At 40.0% G+C, this 21,121-nt stretch overlaps 1 protein-coding gene across 3 annotated transcripts in view; it reads left to right on the forward strand.

Moving 5' to 3' along the window:
• The window catches only part of LOC134528232 (nascent polypeptide-associated complex subunit alpha, muscle-specific form-like), a 216,179-nt gene that overhangs the window by 71,006 nt on the left and 124,052 nt on the right, over window positions 1-21,121 (forward strand). For 2 of the 3 annotated variants that reach the window (XM_063361650.1, XM_063361651.1), the window contains exon 2: window positions 9,394-9,441. The exons of the other annotated variant lie outside the window; for it this stretch is intronic. In XM_063361650.1, the coding sequence (XP_063217720.1) occupies window positions 9,394-9,441 (48 nt within the window). The remainder of the gene's footprint in view (window positions 1-9,393; window positions 9,442-21,121) is intronic. 3 annotated transcript variants of the gene reach the window in all.

Raw genomic sequence — 21,121 nt, forward strand, 5'->3', positions numbered from 1 at the left:
TGACACCTGTCAACTGGGACGTTTGCAATTCGATACTTTTTTGGTTGAAGGTTTTCCTGTGGCTCAAAGTCCTTCAGATAAAATGTAAGCCAATCACAGAAGCAATATAAAGGTACAGTTATTTGGATTCTAGCATATCGTGAAATAAATCCGCGAATTTTTCCGGTCTCTATTGATTGGTAGACAATACCACAAATAAAGTATGTGTGTGTGTGTATATATATATAGATACATACATACAGGGACACAGTAAACCCCGGAGGGCTAAGGCAATGAGGGGTCCAGGAGATTCTTTCTTTCTTTCTTCTCCAGAGGGCTGCGATACCTGTACAGGACGGGACTCAGCAGGTATTTAAGAAGGAGGCGCCGGCCTGCGGCGTGGTATCTGTGTGTTTGAAAAGGGGGGGGGGGGGGGGGTGTTACGAGTTTTGGCAACACACGTTCCCTACGAGAACGAATACTGGGTTTTGCCTTGCTGCTGGCCCGGGATAATCGATTTAAGGACAAGTTGGTCCGTCAAAGAGGGGGGGGGGGGACGATCTCCCTCCCTAACCCTCAAGAGTTCTCAATTGATTACCAAGATGGGAATACAAGAGCCCCTAAAAAAAAAAGGCTTGTACTAACTCGGCGCTGAGAGGGCGTCGCCCTGTGAAGATGAGTGACGGCGGCGAGAGGTGTGTGTGTGAGTGACAAGAGGCTTGTGACTTGATTCTCGAAGTGACCGAAGAATCAGCGGAGTGGAAGAGGTCGAGTGACCCCTTTGGTGGGCGAAAGTGGACGCGCCGAGCGAGATTGGTGCATCGTGGACTGCAGTATCCGGGACTTGTGGTGCGTGTGCGACGGACGAGTGATAAATGCGAGGCTGTGTGTTGGGACAGGGGTGCGCAATGAGAGACGAGCAGTAGAGTCCCTGTCGAGCCGAGCTCCAGTGGAGAGAATACACTGTGGACGCAGTTAAATAGTGGCTAAATACGTGGGCAGACATTTTAAGTGTTGTAATTTAATCGGTAGTGTAAATAGAAGCTAAGAAATAAAACTATTTAATTTAACAGGCTATATTTTTCCAGACATGTATTCCCCAAATGTAACAGTACTCTCATTTTCGTATATTACTGAAGTGATTGTCGTCTATTAGGCCTGTAGATTGCACCAGTAGTCGATCAGGACAATTACATATGGACAATTTCTGTGTTGAATGAAATCTTTGAGCATAAAAAAATCATATTTGATAAACAAATAATAATTGTTTTATGCTTAGAAATAAGAAAGTTGCAAGAGTTAGTCAGGTTTTAATGGTTACCAGTGGCCATCTTGAAAATAATCCACTTCCTGTTGCCAGATTTTGGTAGAGCTTTTTTTTTTTTTTCCTGATATTCATTACACTTGGTAGAGAGAGAAAAACCGACCACAGATCTTTTATTGGAATTTCGTTATAGGTCATTTTTATTTTTGGCTAAATAATACGTGTTTCATTCCAGAACGAGGTCTCAACTACGACAGTCCTCTTTCGAGAACTTGCAATTTGTGACAGTTGGTAAAGCGGGCTGACCACCACACGTACTGATTTTGAGAACTGTCAATCAAATCTTGAGACAAGTTCACGATTCGCATTGTTAATTGCATGTGTCGTTTTGTCTAAAGGCGTTTTGCCTAATTTTAGGCAAAACGCCGTTAGGAAAATCGCCGTTGGCTAAATAGGAGTTAGGCAAAACGCCGTTAGGGAAAACGCCGCTAGGCAATTGGCCGTTAGGCTAAACGCATTTTCTTCTTTTAGGCAAACCGCTTATAGGCAAAACGCCGATAGGCAAAACGCTGTCAGGCAAATTGCCATTAGGCAAAACGCCGTTAGCCAAATCGTAGTTAGGCAAATCGCCGTCAGGCAGAACTCCGTCAGGGAAAACGCCTTTAGGCAAAATTACTTTAGGCAAATCTCCGTAACGAATTCATGTTTAGGCAAACCGCCTTTAGGCAAATCGCCTGTTACTCGAGTTGGGGAGTTGAGGAGGAGGGAGGAGGGAGGAGGGAGGAGGCAGCAGTCCGCACGCGGCGGTAAGCACCGCACGACGACGCCGTCTGCGCCGCGTCCCGTTAAAAAAAAAAAAAAAAAAGAGGCCCGCGACCCCTCCGCGGCTCCTTTTACTGTTACCCGCTCTCGGATCACCTGGCACCAGCTCCGAGTTCCGTTACTCGATCCGTGTGCGCGGTGCGCGAACCAACTGAAGGTTGTTTTTTTTTTCTCCGTACACTGTAAAATTTTTTTTGTAGATGGAACAGAAATATTTATGTAAAATTACAGATATTTTTAAATTTGGACAGTTACATGAAAACATCTGTAAAAATTTTACAATAGTGTTGGCAGTAATACTGGATCCGGATTCTTACCCCACCTTGTGTGGTCCAAGTACCTCCAACATTTAAAGATTTTTTTTTTTACCGTTCCCCTAATACCTTTCTCGTATTAAATACCCACATTAATAATCATGATGAAACAAAATAAAGTCAAATTATTGACTATCGGATTATCTTTTCCATGGTTTGAAATTTTTTTTCTTGAATGAAACATCAATCAAAATATAAAATTTCGTGCCAATTTTCGTAAGAAATATATCGTAAAAAGTATATCATATAGGCGAAAATAACCATATCGAGGTGTTTTACAAAGGTACAATATCTTTTTTGTAGTATTATAATCTATTTCTTGACAACTGGTTTCCAAATGAATTTTTTTTTTTAATTGCAGAATATTTTCTGTGTACTGTTTTGTCAACAGAAAGATATGGTATAAAAGGAGAAGAGTTAATAAGTATCAAAATAAATAAAATATGGGACTAGTGCAAAGTATTACAATTGATAAAAGAAGGAAGACTATAGTTTTTTTTCCCCTACACGGGGACGTATTTATGGCACAGTGCGCGTCTTGCGGTGTTCGCAATTTAAAAATAAAATAAGCTAGTGCCTAGCAGATTATGTACATGAACTGTGCGAAATCGGTTTACAACTGAATTTTTATGTGTTTATTTTATCCATTTTAATTTCACGATGATGATTAGGCCTACCTCTGTTGGTTGTATTAGTAAATAAATATTTTAAGCGCCTTTTTCGTATGATAGCTATATCGCAGCCTGTCAACAATATTTCTCAACTCATGAAGTTAAATAGTTTGATAGGGTAAACAACAGTTTTAGTAAACAACATTTTAAAGAGCCTAAAAATAGTAATTTTTTTACATATAATTTTTACGAGACACTTATCTAAATTACTATGATTTAACTTTTAAAGGAAGAATCACGTGAGGTAATTAATTTATATCTTGGTAATTTCCTACGAGCATATAACTATAAACAGTTCCAACTCCTGCCAAAGTGGCACCGCATTCTGTTCTCATTGGCTGTTGCGCCATGCGTCCACAACAGAAATAAAATATATTAATTACCTTCCTATGAGCACTACCGCTCTTCCGTGCACACGATTGTCCAGTGGGTTTTTGCTACTCGGTAGGTTCGGAAAACATGGCTGTCAAACCTTATGCCCACGACCGACTGTTACTGTTACAGTTGTGAATCCAGCCTTAAGCTGGGTGCACAGTTGAACAGTAGTAGGTCGTGGGCACAATATTTGACCGCCATGTTTTCAAACAGACTGATTCACAATAGCGCATATGATGGCCGTGTGCATAGGAGAGAAATAAATATATTTTGTTTCTGTTACGGACGCATGGCGTAACAGTCAATGAAAGAAGACTATGCAGGTCTAGAGAACAGTTTATAATTGTATTATAAAAAGTCACCAGCATTACTGTGAATAAATAATAACACTGTTGCGTGGATAAAATACAGAACCCAAATTAATTTATATGTAAAAAAAGTGGTTGTCTGTAAAGTCGGTTTACGGACGATAGTTTAACGTGACAACGTCATAACAAAACATTGATGAAATGATTGCATACTTTTATGAATAAAATTGAATCATTTTTATTAAATTATCACTATTTTGTATGGATACAAAGAAGGAGTGAAATGAAATCTACAATTTAATTGATAAATTTGCTTTTATTTGCACCCATTAATTCAAATATGTTTATTACTTTAACGAACAGATTATTTTAACTATAACTTTTATACATGTTTGCTATTTAACTTCTTCAAATCTGTGTTATTCTGTTAAGGATAGGACGATGATAGGAAAAGTAGGAAACGAATTGGAGTGTTTCAAGTTTAATGTGTCTCGAAAAGGTCAAATCGATGGTTGTTCCAATCGAGTGGAAGAGAGATAGATGCGGCGCAAGCGTAGCCTACAATGAGCGTAACGGGACAATGAGTCATCCTTTTTCGTGCGTGCAGCCGACGTTCATCGATTTATTAGACGTTGTCACGTCAAAAACTGTGTTCACTAATCTGGATAATCATTTCTGTAGTTAATATTGTTATTTATTAACACTACCAACAGATGTCATCGCAAAATTTCATTGGCTAAACTTAACGGCAAGAGCTTGGTCACACTGAATACGACGAAACACGACGAGACTGTCTCCAACAGTCTGGCCGCACAGAACTGCCGCAGTACCCTACCATACGAGACACGTACTGAACATGTTGAAGAGAAAGTTAATACTAAACAGAATCTCACATATCAATCGGAAATGCTCCCCTGGACAATAAGAAAAGCGGTTGTGGATGACTGATATTAACAAGGAGCGGTGAAGACTTGGCGAATTTCACCTAGGCCTATATCCACAGTTCAAAGAAAATTAAAACGAATCGTCAGAGCACTTTACAACTGACTTTTGTACTGTCGATTTCATTTGTAAATCATTTGAACCTTTTATCTATCTGTAATAATAATAAAACTGTTTGAGGTGAAAAGTCCGTTAATTGATAGAAGTGATGAAAAACTATTAGAGTTGGCTATTAACGTAATTTAAAACTTAAAAAAATATATATTTTTTAAATTTTGTCTTTTTTGTTTGTCTGTTTGTTCTGGCATTAATCAAAAATTCCTTGAAGCTGACGTAGTTAAATGAAAAGTTGTTGTTAGTACGTAACTTAAACAGTAGGCTATATATTTATTTATAAACGTTATCACTAAGGGGATGAAAAAATGTAAATAAGATTTTAAGATAATCATCTTATGTCTACGAACCTAATCAAACATAAACTGTGTTTGATGCCTAAGGAGTTTTGAAAGGATGAGTAAGATTTTTAAAAAATAAAAATTAATACTTCCAAATATATTGAAATTAGGGGTAGGAAACTAAAGATCAACGTGCATGTAGAGTTGCGTATTGTAGGTGGTAGGTTTTGGTTTATCTCTCTCTTTATCTACATCCCTCTTGTTACGATCACTTTAACAACCTCAGCTCATGTCTCATAATAATTTTTTCGCATAAACAGCTTTCGTGAACTTTTCTGCGTCCATGTTTGATGGGACAAGCGACGAGACCGTTCCCGAGCGAACTGAGAGACGGTCGCGCTAATAAATTTTGCCGCTAGACGTCGCGTCGCGTCTCGTCGCGTCTCGTCTCGCTCGGTGTGGCCACTCTCATGAGAAATCATGGCTTTACTCCCAAGTGTCTCACAGCGTCGCTTGTCGTCTCGTCGCTTCCAGTCTGGCTGAGTCCTGTGAATTCAATATTATGAACCGACTTCGCACAGGCGTGTGCCACGCACTAGTTTATGTTATCGGTAGAGACCGGAAAAATTCGCGAATTCATTTCCCGCGATAGGCTAAAATACAAATAGTTATGCCTCAGTGCTGCCTCTGCTATTGGCTCACAGCTCACCTGGATGACTCTGGGCCAATGAGAAACGCCCAACCAAAGTATATAATAGGGGCTCCGAGGACAGGAGGATTGGGAAGATTGGGAGTTCCAGCTGTGGATTTTGACTTCACGGCGGCCATCTTGGATGACCTTTATCTTGACCCTTGACTTTGAACTTGACCTTTGACCTAGACACCACCAGCCATCTAGGATCTGTCATATTGAATTCTAATAACATGTCCGCCATCTTGTTTTCGTCTGCTGTAGGCCGTTAACTTGGATTATGTCATGGTCGCCATTTTTTTTTCTGTTCTTCTGGAGGCCACCATCTTGGATACCAACATCTTTGTTTCCTCTGTTTACTCCTAGCGAGCGCCAGAATCGCTCTGTCTCATCACAAAAGGTCGATGTTCCATTACCTACTTATCTTAGGATACTTAGAATGAAACCGCTTAAGTAAAATGGGACCAAGGAATCAAGTACCTATATTTACAACAATGATGTCTGCCACGCAAGTCTCATGAGAGCATCGAAGTGAAAAGTACCATTCCACTCTTATATGGTGTAAAGTTTATTTTAAAAACTTAATTATTTATTAATTCATTTACTTCTTCTGTGGATCCCACATGGAATCCCAACACTTCGAGATGTAGAACATTACCACATATGGATTACTATTTACATGAATTAAAACTCAAGCTTAGGAAAAACATTTCTACCTTCTTAAAATATAGTAGGCAAAACGTTTTTTAACTAGTTTCATTCATATTTTATTAATAAGTTTTTTTTCATTATAAAATAGTTATTATAATTAAACCGGGGTAAAATAAATTATTTCATTGGTTAAGCGCCTTGTTATACTGTCAGGATGGTGATTCCTTCAATACAACCACAGGTTAGCCGAATAGTTAAGGGGGAATAGGTGGCAGTGATTCTGGGATGATTTGCATCAGCCTCTCGCTGTAGCTCCTACTCGAACACATCTCAAGTTGCGCTGAAATGACGTGTCCATTTTCCTGTGGCTGTAGGGAGCCCGTGCTATTTGTGATCCAGCCCTCATCAAGGAAGACTTGCCATCAAATCAAGGCACGTTGAATGAAACGTGCAGACATGTCTGTCAGCACACAGATCAAAACTATCCTCTGCCCAAGCAGACGCGTGCTGAATCTCCGGAGGGAAACGGTTTGTCTTGTAGACGACCGCCAATTATTAAGTAAGAATCTCCAGCGCAGGGAGTAGAAACTCGCGTCACTGAATACATTTCTCCCTTGCCTCTCTTCGAGCTAACCCCACTTAGTTGACAGAGAAGAAGTAGCAAGAGATAGACTCAATTATGGCCCTAATAACAATAATTTTAGAATCAAATAAGAACTTGAAAAAAATAATAATAACTGGAATGAGATAAAGAAAATGTTGAAATTAAATTAAGAGAAGAAGAGGATGTTTGAAAAAAAAAAAAAACACGTAGAAGATGCAAAGAAAGAATGTAACCGAAGCAAGAAGGTATTAAGAGGAGATAAAAGATCGGTTAAGCAAGAAATCAGTCGGAGAACAGGATAGTACGAGATCTGGAAATACAGAATGAAGAATTTATGCACGATGTCCGAACAAGGAAAAGAAATGTTTAAGACAAAGATAGAAGAACGAAAATATATGAATAATTATAACATTTTAAAATATTCACGCCAAAGGATCAAGCCAATACCTTCCTAGAACTGAAACATAAGATATACGAAAGAAACCCCAGTAGATTAAACACAAACTATATTCAGGAATTCCAGAATTATAGATAAGGTACTAGGAGTGGTTTTTTTTTTTTTTTTTTTTTTTTAAATAGTGAGCCATTGATGTGCAACATCTAACCTCGGTAACGATCACATTAATATGATTCAATGTTTCGAATACACGTATAATACGAAACTCGGGCAGGACATTTATCATAAGAAATTCCTTACAATAATGCGTGATAAATACACGCTAATTGTGTTCAACTACATTTCTGGACGCGAATCACGAGTAGTTTCCGCACCCGCCGCTATAATTCACTGCCGGAGCAGCTACGTCGACTTTCGAACCATTCGAATTGCGTAGCGAAGTTTTAAACTATTATATAATGGAACTGCTCCGATAAAAGCCAAAAAAAGACTTGAAAAAATACTTTATTCAGGCTTTGGACCTAATTTTTGACAAGGAATTTTATTGAACGGTTAATACTATAGCTTCCCTTTGTCTCTGTGAACGTTTGTGTTGCGCCATCCGCCACAAGATTGCAGCACCGTGGTTGTTACATATTTTACTATGCAGGAGCATGTATTTTTTCTGAAGGAAAAAAAATCTGTTCGCTCGTTAGACTGCAATAAGGTATGCCCGCGCTAGCGATTATTCCTTTATAATTTGTGGTTGTTTTTAAGAGAAGCCGTTTCCCTATTCGGCCGGGCCATTCAGGACGCGTTTTGCTTACACATTGGATGGCTGTGATTGGTGTGCTGCCAGTAGACATGTACCTTAAACAATACCCAGCCAACTGCGAAAACGTAGACAATGCTACACAGTTTTAATAGGTAACTGGTCTGGAAATCTTTTCGCGAAAAATACCTACTTGGCCATTTACAGTAAAACGCTATCAAAGCTGGCAAAGCTTCCTGTGCTATTTGTGTCAAGTTAGTTTGCAAAACATTTTTCACGTAACGTCACAGAGTAACATAATTAGAGATTGGAAAAATTCGCGCTTTGGATGACCTCTAGGATAGACTCCACAATCCCCTACACACTCAGGCAAATGCCACCTGCTCATTGGCTATTGACTCGTGACACCTGCCAACTGGGACGCTTGCGATTCGATACTTTTTTGGTTGAAGGTTTTTCATTGGCTCAAAGTCCTTCAGATAAACTGTGAGCCAATCAGAGAAGCAATATAAAGGTACAGTTGTTTGGATTATAGCATATCGTGAAATGAATCCGCGAATTTTTCCGGTCTCTAAACATACTGTATATCGGAGGGATGAAATGGCGAGGCGCATAATTTGTTGCAAGCGCTACTGGCTTGCTCATTGGCTGCGCGCGCGACTGAAGAAACGCCTACAGCTTCTGAGTGGCCAATCCACGCGAGGTCTGACATTGGCTGGATCTGGCAGCCTGCGATTTCTCCCCTCGGCGCTGATTGGCCGAATGTGTGCCCTCTGCATCGCTGGCCAGTTCAGGCAAGTTGCGGTCGTTATAAAATCACGGACGGAATAATATATAAGCTGCGTTCTCATTGGCTTTGACAAGTGCTAAATCATCTCTTTTTGTCGATCAAGGACAGTAAAGAAATATATGCTGCAGAAATTAACATAGTGACTTGAAGTCTGAAAAATGGTCAAAATTGCCCGCGATAATCACCAACACTATTTAGATATTTTTAGTTGAATTTTAAAGTTACTGAAAAACGAAATGACATTTAATCCTGCGGGTGACAGTAGCAAAGATGAGTGTGAAATATGTGTTACGAGTAATTTAGACCATTCTTAAACTATTACTCAAATCGATGCTAAGTTAGACAACAGGCCTATTCATAGGTGTAGTAAATTGTAGTCAGTGTGTCTGTATTTTGAATCATCGTATTACCTTTTCATTTGTTTGTTTGTTTGTTTCAGGTAAGGAACTGCTTCTGAGTTTTCGTACAAATCTAGGATCACCGCAAGGTACGATTAAATGATTATGATTTTAATTTGCTGTGTTTATAAAGTGCGGTTGATTAAAATAAGTATAAAAAGCTCAGTACTCTGGTAAGAATTGGTTTATACGTGTCTTAGTAAGCTTAATACTAACGGCTGCTAAGAAATCATACCAAAAAAAATATTCATCTAAGTCGGTTTCTGTGATTCCTAAAAGAACGTGAAATCATTGTGTTTGAGCATTTTTGCATACTTATACGTTAGCTTGAAGTAACATTGTAGACGCAGTCTGATGCATAAAATCAATTACTTTAGTTAGTAGAGGCAAGAGATTTTCGTGGATTCAAAGTTGACTTGAAGCACAGATACGTATTCATGACGGGTTATATGCAATCCCGTCCAAAATATGAAAGTATCTTGCCTCGGTAACGGTCAGTGAACATGCCAAGTGGATTAGGAACTTATTATTTATTGCGTATCCAGTTTATATCAAAGTTTTATAACTCATATTTTCCAAATCAAATTTTTTGTATGGTAGTTATAATTTCGCACCACAACCACATTTAACTGCTTACTTAATTTTAATATTTTATATTAAAATGTTATTTGATACGTCAGACGGAACAAATGCCAGTTTATATCAAAGCATTATAATACATTTCTTCAAAATAAAAAATATTTTGGTGAATGAATGTACAGTTGGAAATACAATTACTGCTTATTTTTGTTTACAATTTTATATTAAAATATATTTCCTCAAAGTATAATACATATTTTCAAAATCAAATATATGTTCATAATTATACAGCTTTACGTTACACACACACCCAGTTCCTTTCTTAATTTTAATGTTATGATGTTACAGTACGACTGGATACGCAAAACGGAACAATCAACGTGGTAATGGACGTATAGGGCTATCGAGCCTAGCTTGAAGCGAAAATAAAACGAGACAATAAGCGTGGCTGTTATCAAGAGTTAATGGGAGTCCCGCGTATGTATATTTTACGGAAATTTCGTGGATTCTTGTTGTCATCAGTACACTGCAAACATCTTATTACTTTGATCATAGGTTCATAATTTCTCTGCCACTTCCCTCTAGCACTGTGAGCCAGTTAACTATCAGCTAGCAGTAGAGAGACTAGATCACACTGACCCAAAGTCGGGGAGGTTATACATAACAAATCAGCCAACAGGGAAGCATATGAGGGTACAGAATACATAGAACTGTGCATTTTAGCGTGACACCAAATGAATCAGCGAAATTCCCGGGCTTCTGATCTCAAGTTCGACCTACACCTATCTGCCTAGTTCATCTTCCCCTGTGTGTCCGACGCGCACATACATCTTGCTCTTACTCCAGATCTTTCGAGACAGGTCTGAAACAATGCGATTTTAACAAGGCGTTTACATTGAATTTCCGTTTGTCATTTAATATGTCATATTTAATGCATTTATTAAAATATATTAACACAAATTTACATCAGTTATGTACAACCGTAGTGAATTCTTCTCATTCTGGCTGAAGAAACTAGCAGCTGGATATCCTCTGTAGACGTTCCGATTTCGAAAATTCTGACATTCAATGAGTAGAGACCTGCAAAATTCGCGGATTCATTGAACTCTAGGATAGACCCCACAGTCCTTTGAATACTCGCGGAAATGACACCTGTTCATTGGCTACTGACGCGTGAAACGTCTCAACTAGGCTGTCCGTAATTCGGCACTTTCTTGGTTTAGTGTTTCCCATTGGCTCACAGTTCCCCGGATAAAATGTGGGCCAATCGCAGAAGCGGTACGAAGGTATAGGTGTTTTGATGCTAGCCTATCGCGAAATGAATCCGCGAATTTTGCATGTCTCTATCAATGAGTTAATTTGTGGGCTCCTACTTGGCTCTTTAATTAATAAGCCGAATCGAAAAAAGAAATAGATTTACCTCAATAAATAATGTCTGAAAAAGCCAGCATGAGAGGCGAATAAGGACCACACTATTTTTTATTTATATTTTTAAGTGTTCGCAAACTTTCAGTGGAATTGGTGAATCTAAATATTGTGTGGGAAATTTCCATTACATATATGGTAAATTTTTATGAATTTTATCACTTTCCTTGTTGAATAAAGGATGATGTCATGGATGGAGCCTTGGATAATTCGCGGGCTCAGTGACCTGAAGACTAGACGTGGCGATGCCGTGCTTGTGGAGTTGCAATCACTCGTTCATTGGCCGCCGTTAGTATTGGATGACTTTAATATGATTCGACCGTTCTGTTGCTGTTGGTTCCTTATTGGTAGAGACCTGCAAAATTCGCGGATTCATTCGGTGATAGGCTAGAATTCAAACACACATACCTCTTAGATAACTGTTCATCTGGACGAATCTCAACCAGTTATAAACCCTCAACCAAAGAAGGATCGAATCACAGACAAACCAGCTGAGACGACTTACAAGTCGGCAGCCAATGAACTAGCGTTATTATTGGTTTAGAATACATTGTGGGCACGCCGAAACAACTGTGGATACGGCGTAAAAACATACAAGTTTCAGAGTTCAGCTTGTGCGCTAGATGAACCCGCGTAATTTCTGGGTCTCTAGTCATGGGTGCGTTGGAAATATCGTTACCATTCGCGATTTCTTATCAGTAGGGAACGGAAAAATTTCGCAGGGTTCATTGACCGCTAGGATGGACTCTTAACAGTTCTACCTACACTCGGGCAAATGTCAACCTACTCTTCGGCTGCTTGTCTTGCGAGACGTCCCAACGTGGATTCGTTACAGATATGTTTGAGTGTTTCTCATTATTTGGCCCAGAGTCCTCCCAGATGAGTTGTGGGCCAATGTCAGAAGCAGCTTTGAGGGAATAACTACTTGAATTTTTAGCAAATTCGCGAAAACGAATCCGCAATTTTTTTTTCCGGTCTCTACTCGTCACGCCGATATTGCAGTGAGGTAAATAAACGGAGCAATTTCTTGCGGCGCGTCTAAAGGAAAGCGCGGCGCTGTGTCAGTGCCCGGCCCTGCCTTTGTGGACGACCCCCGCAGTTAGCACAGGGTGATGACTCGCCTGCGTTGGAGGTTTCTTTTTCTCAACCCTCCCCCTCCCCCCTTCTCTCCCCCCTTCCCCCTCCACCACCACTTCGTGCTATCTCCCGGAGCTACCGGCGGCATGACGCTGCAACTATCGCGAAAGGCGCGAAGCGTCTCGCCAACTCCGCGAGCCGTGACGCCAGTTATTTTTCTTCTTCTTTTCGGCGGTGCCCCCCCCCCTCCACCTTCTTACTTCACTCACCATCGCCGCTGTTCGCTCTTTTCTTCGTCGTGAGAAACCCCCCGCCGTCGTTTGCAGGGCCGTGTTCTGCCCGTTACTGCAATCAACCAAGGGCGTTAGTCCAGCTCAAAACAGCCAAGGGGAGAGGGGTAATTTTCGAAATCAAACCTCTGTTACAGGGGAGGACGGTACATGGTGGCATACAATAATAAACAATAACAAAAGAAGAGCATAATTTATTAAATGAAAATTTTATCCCTCTTTAATTTTATGTTGTGAAAGTGACTCAATTTCAAAACACATAAAAATAGAGGCAAGATAATCGATATTAGTTATAAAATCTAACCAACACCGGGATGGAAGTTGATACATAAAATAACACCGTAATTCAGGGCAAAAAAATAAATTAAATGCAATGAAATTCACATGGAGTGCCTAATATTTGTGGATTTAGTACTAGGTTAAAAAAAAATATTATTTTGTATTGTGCTGTGTTTTCTAAGCACAATATTGAAGAAGTAAATAAACTAAAAAGGTTTTACATTAAATAATTTATAAACAATGTTTTGTAAAATGAGTCAATATCTGATACCATATAGATATGGCTAAAGGCATGCGGAGAAACATTGGGCTTTAAACATTGCATGCGAAGTTTTTTAATTAATACTAATATTATTGTAATAAGACAGTGACAAAAGTTAAAATTGAATTTCAAAACCACGTCAGTGCCAGAAAGAATTTCAAACCACACAGTCAAATACTTTGTTCCCACTGCTAGTAATGTTAAGTAAGTAAGTAGATGTAATTACGTCGTTTATTGTTTTGATTCATAAAATATTTTATATGCCACAATGTGAGTAATATTGTATAGGTCTATTTATGCACGATAATAATGATACGTGTACGAATTAAAAAAAAAAAGATCATAATGACAACAAATAAATGTTAAAATGTTTACAGCGTAAGTGTTATATACATATAAACCCACCAAATCTTGGCTTTACTTATAAACGTATATCAGTTGAGATCCGTAATTTTTTTTGGCCCAAAAACTATCAAACACCTGAATTTATTATTTTTATTTTGAATAATTTGTTCGTTATCCAAGCTATTTCTTAGTGAATGAGCTTAAATGGCCGTTTTACTATTTAGGTAATACAAGTAATTCTGTGTAAAGCGCGTGACAGTAATAGTTCGACGTGCTAGAAAAAAAAAGTACTCTGGCTGTTTGAGGGAAAGAGTACGTTCCAGTAACTTCCATGACGGTTTCGGATTACACTATTAGAAATTGCAGTAAATTTACGGAGATTTCAACGAAGAACTAACCTCAAATAAACGAAGATTTTTTTTTGTAATTCCAAACAAGTGAAACTAAGTAGAAACGACGCACTATTTCGTATGTTTTGTATGTTTTGTTCTAAACAAAGTTAAACACACACGTGGACAAAAAGAAACGTGACATTGCTGTAGCTTAGCCAGTATTTTGACGTTCTGCTTAATACACCAAGAATATTCTTGTGGATTCATTTTCCGAGTAAGTGAACTCAGTCCGTAAATTTACGAAGATTTATTTAACAGTGTACACGTGTTCAGCTCAATTTGATGCTCATAAGCATCTTAGCAAAAAAAAACTTATTTCTTGGAAAAACAATTTCATTGGTCAGTATAGTTTTAGTAAATAGTTTTGGTGAAAGGAGTGAGGGGAGCGTTCATGCTGGTCCGCAATCCAGAATTCTCTTTGTTTGCGAAACTTGCGCAAGTAGAAAAGAAAAAAAAAAAATCTCCGCTGCAAGATGCCAGCGGAGGCGACGAGACTTGCCGGATGCAGTGGATTTCACCGTGGAGAACTTGGACGTGGTTTTGGCGAAAAGGAGGCGGAGAGGAGGGTGTGGTTGGAACTGAAGACGGTCGTCATTCCTCCTTGGGCTTGTCGCTTGGCAGCGTCCTCGATGGACCGCGGCGAACGTGACTTTCAACCGTTTGTGACGGTGCGCCGCGAGAGATCGGAATTGACCAACGAGCTCGGATAGCTCACCAAAAATAATCTTGTGTCACTTTGAGAAAACCTGTAGGTAGAGTAAAGAAAAATTGCGGTGTTATAAGAAAGCAAATTTTGTCATTAAAAAATAGTGAATTACGTCTTTAACGCCATTAGAAACTAAAACAGGGACGTGGGTTCGATTTTAATGATGCGAGTAAATAAGAAGAGACCGGAAAAAATAGCGGGTTCTTTTCGTTATGGGCAAAAATTCAAATACGTATACCTACCGGCTCACTGCTTCTATTGTGGGCTCACTGTTTATCTGGAGGAATGGCTCAATGAGAGATCCTCTACCACAAAAGTGTCGAATCACAGGCATATGAGAAGCACACACACACACACACATAGTTAAAACATCTGCAAAGTTAGCAGTCAATGAATGTGCAGACGACTGTGGAGTCTATCCTCGAGTCATTGAACCCACGAATATTTATCCTTTCGCTGCCAGTTGGGAACGAAAATTTTTTCCCCGCACACGTAGAAACAACTAACATTCTTTGAACGCTCGATGCTAAATATTTTTTTTTATGCCTCATTTTTCAAAATAGTTATATTTAAGTACCTATTTTAAACTCAGCGTGGTCAACTCGATGAAAGCTGTATCATAACAGTAGTTATTACGAGAGAGAGAGAGAGAGAGAGAGAGAGGAGAGAAACGATAGTTTATGATGATGGATTCTTTTAACGTGTACTATGTGTTAGTTAATTGCTCTCTACACAATGCATTGTGGCTAAAATAGTTTCACAAAAAAATATCTGGTCAAAATAAATGGTTAACAATTGGTTGGCAAGAAGGAACTATCGTGTTTCAGGTAGACCTGTTGAAAGAGCTAGAAAATGAAAGACCATTAAAGTATTTAGTTTTTTCTTGATTTGTTAACCATGTTAATCGTATTATTCAATATGGAAGATGATACCTATTATTTGTGTTGCTGCCACGCCCAGCTCATCTTATAAGCATAGCAAAACTTTGTTTTGGTTGTAATGAAGATTAAAAGCTGATTCCTTTTTGATAATGACATTTTTAGGATTCTTTCAAGTCCTCAAGCTCTCAGACAGACTTCTAGCATTATCATGTATTAAACTGCGGTTTTATTTATCAACAAGTTGCTAACCAGAGGGGCCATGACCTCCATAGACTAGATAACTCGTTGGTATTCCCCGTTTGCTAAGCGTGAGATTCGCGAGACCCACACAGTAATGGCAACAAGTGTTGGCTTCGGTTCGCCCTGTCGCGTCGCTGCTAGCCCCACGCACTTCGGCCAGATAGTTTCCCAAGCGCCCTGGGGGGTCGCCTCGTCGCGGCCAGAGCTGACGAACCTCCGAACCTCGCCAGACACCTGTTGTGTGTGTGTGAATACCCGCGGACGCCAGTGTACAGCGAATGCATTAGATCACGATTATAACAACGTACACACGTAATTTAGGCTGTATGCACAGTGCACACAGTGTAGTGGTCGGACAAATACATTTATGAAATATTATGCGATGTAATATAATTCATCACTAGGGGCAGGAATATTTCGCCCGCACCTGTGGTTTCTCCCTTGTTAGGGACCGTAAAAATTCGCTGGTTCAATGACCTGTAGGATTAACTCCATAGTTCTACGTACACTCGGTCAAATGCCATCCACTCATTGGCTGCTGTCTTGTGAGGCGTCCCAACGTAGCAGCCTGTGATTCGATAAAGCTTTGGTCGGGTGTTTCTCATTGGCCCAGAGTCATCCAGGTGAATTGTGAGCCAATAGCAGAGGCAGCACTGAGGTATAACTATTTGTATTTTAGCCTATCGCGAAATGAATTCGCGAATTTTTCCGGTCTCTATCCCTTATGATTGGCGTCCGTCTATGAGAGAAGTCATTGCCTTATTTGACCGAGCCATTCCGGATGCGTTTGCATCCGCACTGAATTACTGTGATTGGTGTTAAAATCTTGGGAGAAACTCACCCAATCACGAAGCACAGACGATGCTACAGTGTTTTAACTTACAGCTAGTCTCGAAATCTTTTCGCAAAATCTGCATGTCCCTATGCATCACCTGTTATTAGTAGAGACCTGTAAAATTCGCTATTTCAAATCCCTAAAGGATAGACTCCATGATCCTCTGTGTACTCGTGCAAATTACATCTGCTAATTGGTTACCGACTCGTAACACCTGTTGACTGGAATGATCGTGATTCGCTAATTCTTCTGTTAAAAATTTGTCATTGGCCCAGAGTCCTTCAGATAAACTGTGGCCCAATCACTGAAGCAAAATAATGTAAAAAGTATTTGGACTCTGGCCTATCGCGAAATGAATTCGCGAATTTTACAGGTCTCTAGTTATTAGGTACAATTGCATTTTCGCGTAAAGATTTCCAGAACAGCTTTAAGTTGAAACACCGCAGCATTGTCTGTGTTGGGTGGTTGGCTGGGCTTACTTCAGGCGCACCGACCACAGCCGTCCAGTGCGGAAGCAAACGCGTCCTGAGTGGTCCGGCCAAGGGAACACTTGCTGGCGTTGGCGTACCTTTAGCAGTTTAACGAACCATCAAATTACTTCGCGAAAAGTACATGGCCCTACCTATTAAATATGTAACATTATGAATTAAATGTCACAAGTTTTAATATATAAAAATACAGTAAAAATTAACAAACCAAAATCAGAAGAGAACGAAAAAACCCCCACAAATGATGACAGCACAAAAATATTGAACCCAATAAAATTCAGCACAGCAGTTGAAACGAGACAAAAACACGACAAAACGAAAAGACGAAACAAACAAAATAGTTTTCTAAAACAGAAACAAGCGACGTTTCGGGAACTGCTATCTGCTCCCGTCCTCAGGCAGAGACGCACATGGTACGAAAACACGAGTAGTGCAACGTACAATTGGATTATATCTCACGTGGAAAGATAGTAGTTAATCGAATTTTAACTGAGTAGCCTAAATCGATAGAGTGACAGTTGAATAACACTCAATTACAGGTGCGACAAACTCTTACGATGGTTTATTCATCACGATCGCTGGTGTTTGTTGGTTCTCGTATCTGCTTATATTTACCGCGGTCTCTGTAATTTAAGTGTTCTATGAATCTTCAAACATACACCTTGCATCTATGTCTGAGGCGGTCTTTGCTGTCGTGAATGGAATGCCAACTACTTACCAGCGCGCGCCCTCTCGGTAGCCTAATTGATAACATGAGTGAGTGCCAGTTTGACGGCTCATTTGTCATCTTGTAGATGGATGGGGGACACCTGTCATTATTGTGATACATAATGGGAACCTGTTTCGAATGGTGATTAACGGGCAGGGTGTGCCGCTTGCTATCCCGGCCCAATTACATCGCGCGAGTTTCACCAGCTTCCTTCGTGCGAACCTACTCGAGCCGACTCGCTAACTTGCTACGGACCTGCCGTCGCTGTGTTGTTTTTATTGCCAGTTCAAGTCTCACTCAACAGTTGAAGAACGAAATTAAAAAATAATAATGTAGGTGTGTTTCATTTTCAATAAAAAATAAAAAAATAAATATATATATGACATTATTAAAACAACGCTAAAGCAACGCAATTCGAGAATAAATACGCGTACAACCTCACGGTAAACCTCTTATGAGCAAGTAAGCGAGTTCCACTCGCCCTGTGTGGGTAATCCAAACTCGCTGAGCTAGTAACTTCCACTCTTCAACCGCGCACGATTTTTTTTTCTCCGCGTCGACAAATAGCCAGGAAACTAGCCGAATTTGACCTACTGATTATACTTCTAGGCTGATGGGGAAATGTGTATAGGTCACTATACACACACATTATATATATATATGGGTTCTTTGTGCTAACATAAATAGCCCTATCCTGTGGTTTTGGAAGTAAAAGTAAGCAGTTAGTATTGTTTTTTCGACATAACATTGGTTTTACGACATTTATTTATAAAAATAAGTAATAATATCCTTTTCCCCAAAGGTGAAAGGAGTACAAGTGAAAACTTAACATATTTTTTTTCCCCTGGCTACTAATAGTTAGGGACCGGAAAAATTCGCAGTTTCAGTGTCCGCTACGATAGACTCTACATTCCTCTACATACTGGAGCAAAAATCCCCTGCTCATTGGCGGCTGACTCGAGAGTTGTCTGGACTGGGTCACCCGTGATTAGACACTTCTTTGGCTAAGAGTCTCTCATTGGCTCAGAGTCTTCCAGGTGAACCGTGCGCCAATAGTAAAAGGATCGCAAATGTATAAGTATTTGAATTTTTACCTATCGCAAAATGAATTTGCGAATTTTTCTGGTCTCTACTTATAGTTGTAATTTTGTAAAGGGCAGCGTGGTGCTGGCTTGGCGGCTTGCCGCATGTCCTTGCGCTGTGTCCTGCTGTAGCGATGCCCAGCGTCATTTAATGACAGCCAGACATCATTTTTGAAATTAATCCGAGGACCGGACACCCGTGAATTAATATGACATTTTCTTTACAAAAGAAATTTTAATATCTTGTTAGTAGGTGTATTTGGTTCGTTCTGGGACAGGGGAGGGGGGAGGGGGATTCGGGGATTATGTCACTTCATTCGACCATGCACGCACGAAAAAGTATCCCGTTACGTTCATCACCCATGTTGGATTACGTCACTTCCGCCGGCCATACACGCACGAAAAAGTGTCCCGTTATGTTCATCAGCCATGCACGCACGAAAAAGTGTCCCGTTACGTTCATCAGCCATGCACGCACGAAAAAGTATCCCGTTACGTTCATCACCCATGTTGGATTACGTCACTTCCGCCGGCCATACACGCACGAAAAAGTGTCCCGTTATGTTCATCAGCCATGTACGCACGAAAAAATGTCCCGTTACGTAACGAACGAACGGAGGAGGACGGACAGACCAGCTCGCCAGGACGTCTCGCTCTGAAAAGTATTAGGCGGTAATAAACAGCCAGGAGGTAACGAATATAAGCCTACTTCTACACGTGTTATGAACGCCGGATACATACGGCCAGGCAACCATGTGTTTTGGCGCGCTCTACTTCCACGACGCGCAACGGCACCGGCAAGTTTTTATTACTACCTCCTCTCAAGTTCTGATCTCCTAATACTTCACAGCAGAGAAGCGCTGTTGGTCGGAGCCTGTAGGTACTTCCTTCGCACACCTAACCTAACCTTGTATGCCAATCTATGCTAATCCGTATGCCAATCTATGCTAATTTATATGTTAATCCATGCTAATCCATTTGCCATTTTGTATTTCTAGTAATTTCCACCAACTTCTAATCGTGACGTCACCGTTGCACTTTTCGTCACGGCCGCCATCTTGGATTCGAATTTTTTTTTCGAACTTCAACTTTTCGAAATTTGATGTAAACATCAGCCGCCATCTTTTGCCTTCCTTAATACATACCTAAGACGTCACATTTGAAATTAAAATTATTATACAGCCACCATCTTTAATTCCAGCACAGACTACCAGATGGCGCTAAATTCAAAAATTAGTTGCCATAGGCGAAGCCATCTTGGTCCTCAAGTTGGTTGGTAGATGTCGCTAGTATCGCGCGCCAAATTCAAAAATTAGTTGCCAGAGGCGCCGCCATCTTTAATTCTTAAAGTTACTGCCGGAGCGCGCCACCGTCGCCATCTTTAATTCTTAAATTTACTGCCGGATGTCGCCAAGTCGGTAGCCTGTATTCACCAAGTTCTCTGTTGCCGCCATCTTTAATTCATAAAGTCGCTACCAGATGGCGCCACTGTCGGCCATCTTTAGTTCAAGGCATTGTCGCCGGATGATGACAAGTTTGAATTTAAAAAACCTACAAGTGTTATGCAATGTGTAACCAGTCGAGACAAGTCGAGATAAGTTTGGAACATGAAGCCATATTCTAAACTACGTTTAATATATATATGTATGCATTTATATGTTTAGGTTTGATAGAGTAATGCAAGGGAATGGCTTTTCATTTATATTTGCGACAAACAAACCATCCATCCGATTACATTATTCCAAGTAACCATATTGGATGATGACATCACCGTTGCAATTTCCGTTACGGCCGACATCTTTAAATATATTATCCGAGTTTAATGAAAATTTTTTTTTAAATTTATAAAAAAAAAAAAACTTTTACGACACTGAGCTCGGAGTCCTCGGTTCGAATCTGGTGAGGGCAAAAAAAATGGCGACCGATCCTTCCCTCGTGGTGGCTGCAGGCAGACTGACTCCCACCACTTTTTTTTCAAAGTATATATAATGTCATCTAGTATGATGCCATGTCCGCCATCTTGTCTTCGATGCTGGAAGCCATCATCATTGTATCGTCAGCGAGAGTACGCTGGCGCCATGTTAGTTTAGTTCTTATCCACTAGAGTGCAGTAATCATTTATTACTGTGACACCAGACATCTTGAAATTTGGCCGCCATCTAGAAAAACCGTAATTATT

Source organism: Bacillus rossius, chromosome 1 (genome assembly GCF_032445375.1).
Source record: "Bacillus rossius redtenbacheri isolate Brsri chromosome 1, Brsri_v3, whole genome shotgun sequence".
Lineage (NCBI taxonomy): Eukaryota > Metazoa > Arthropoda > Insecta > Phasmatodea > Bacillidae > Bacillus > Bacillus rossius.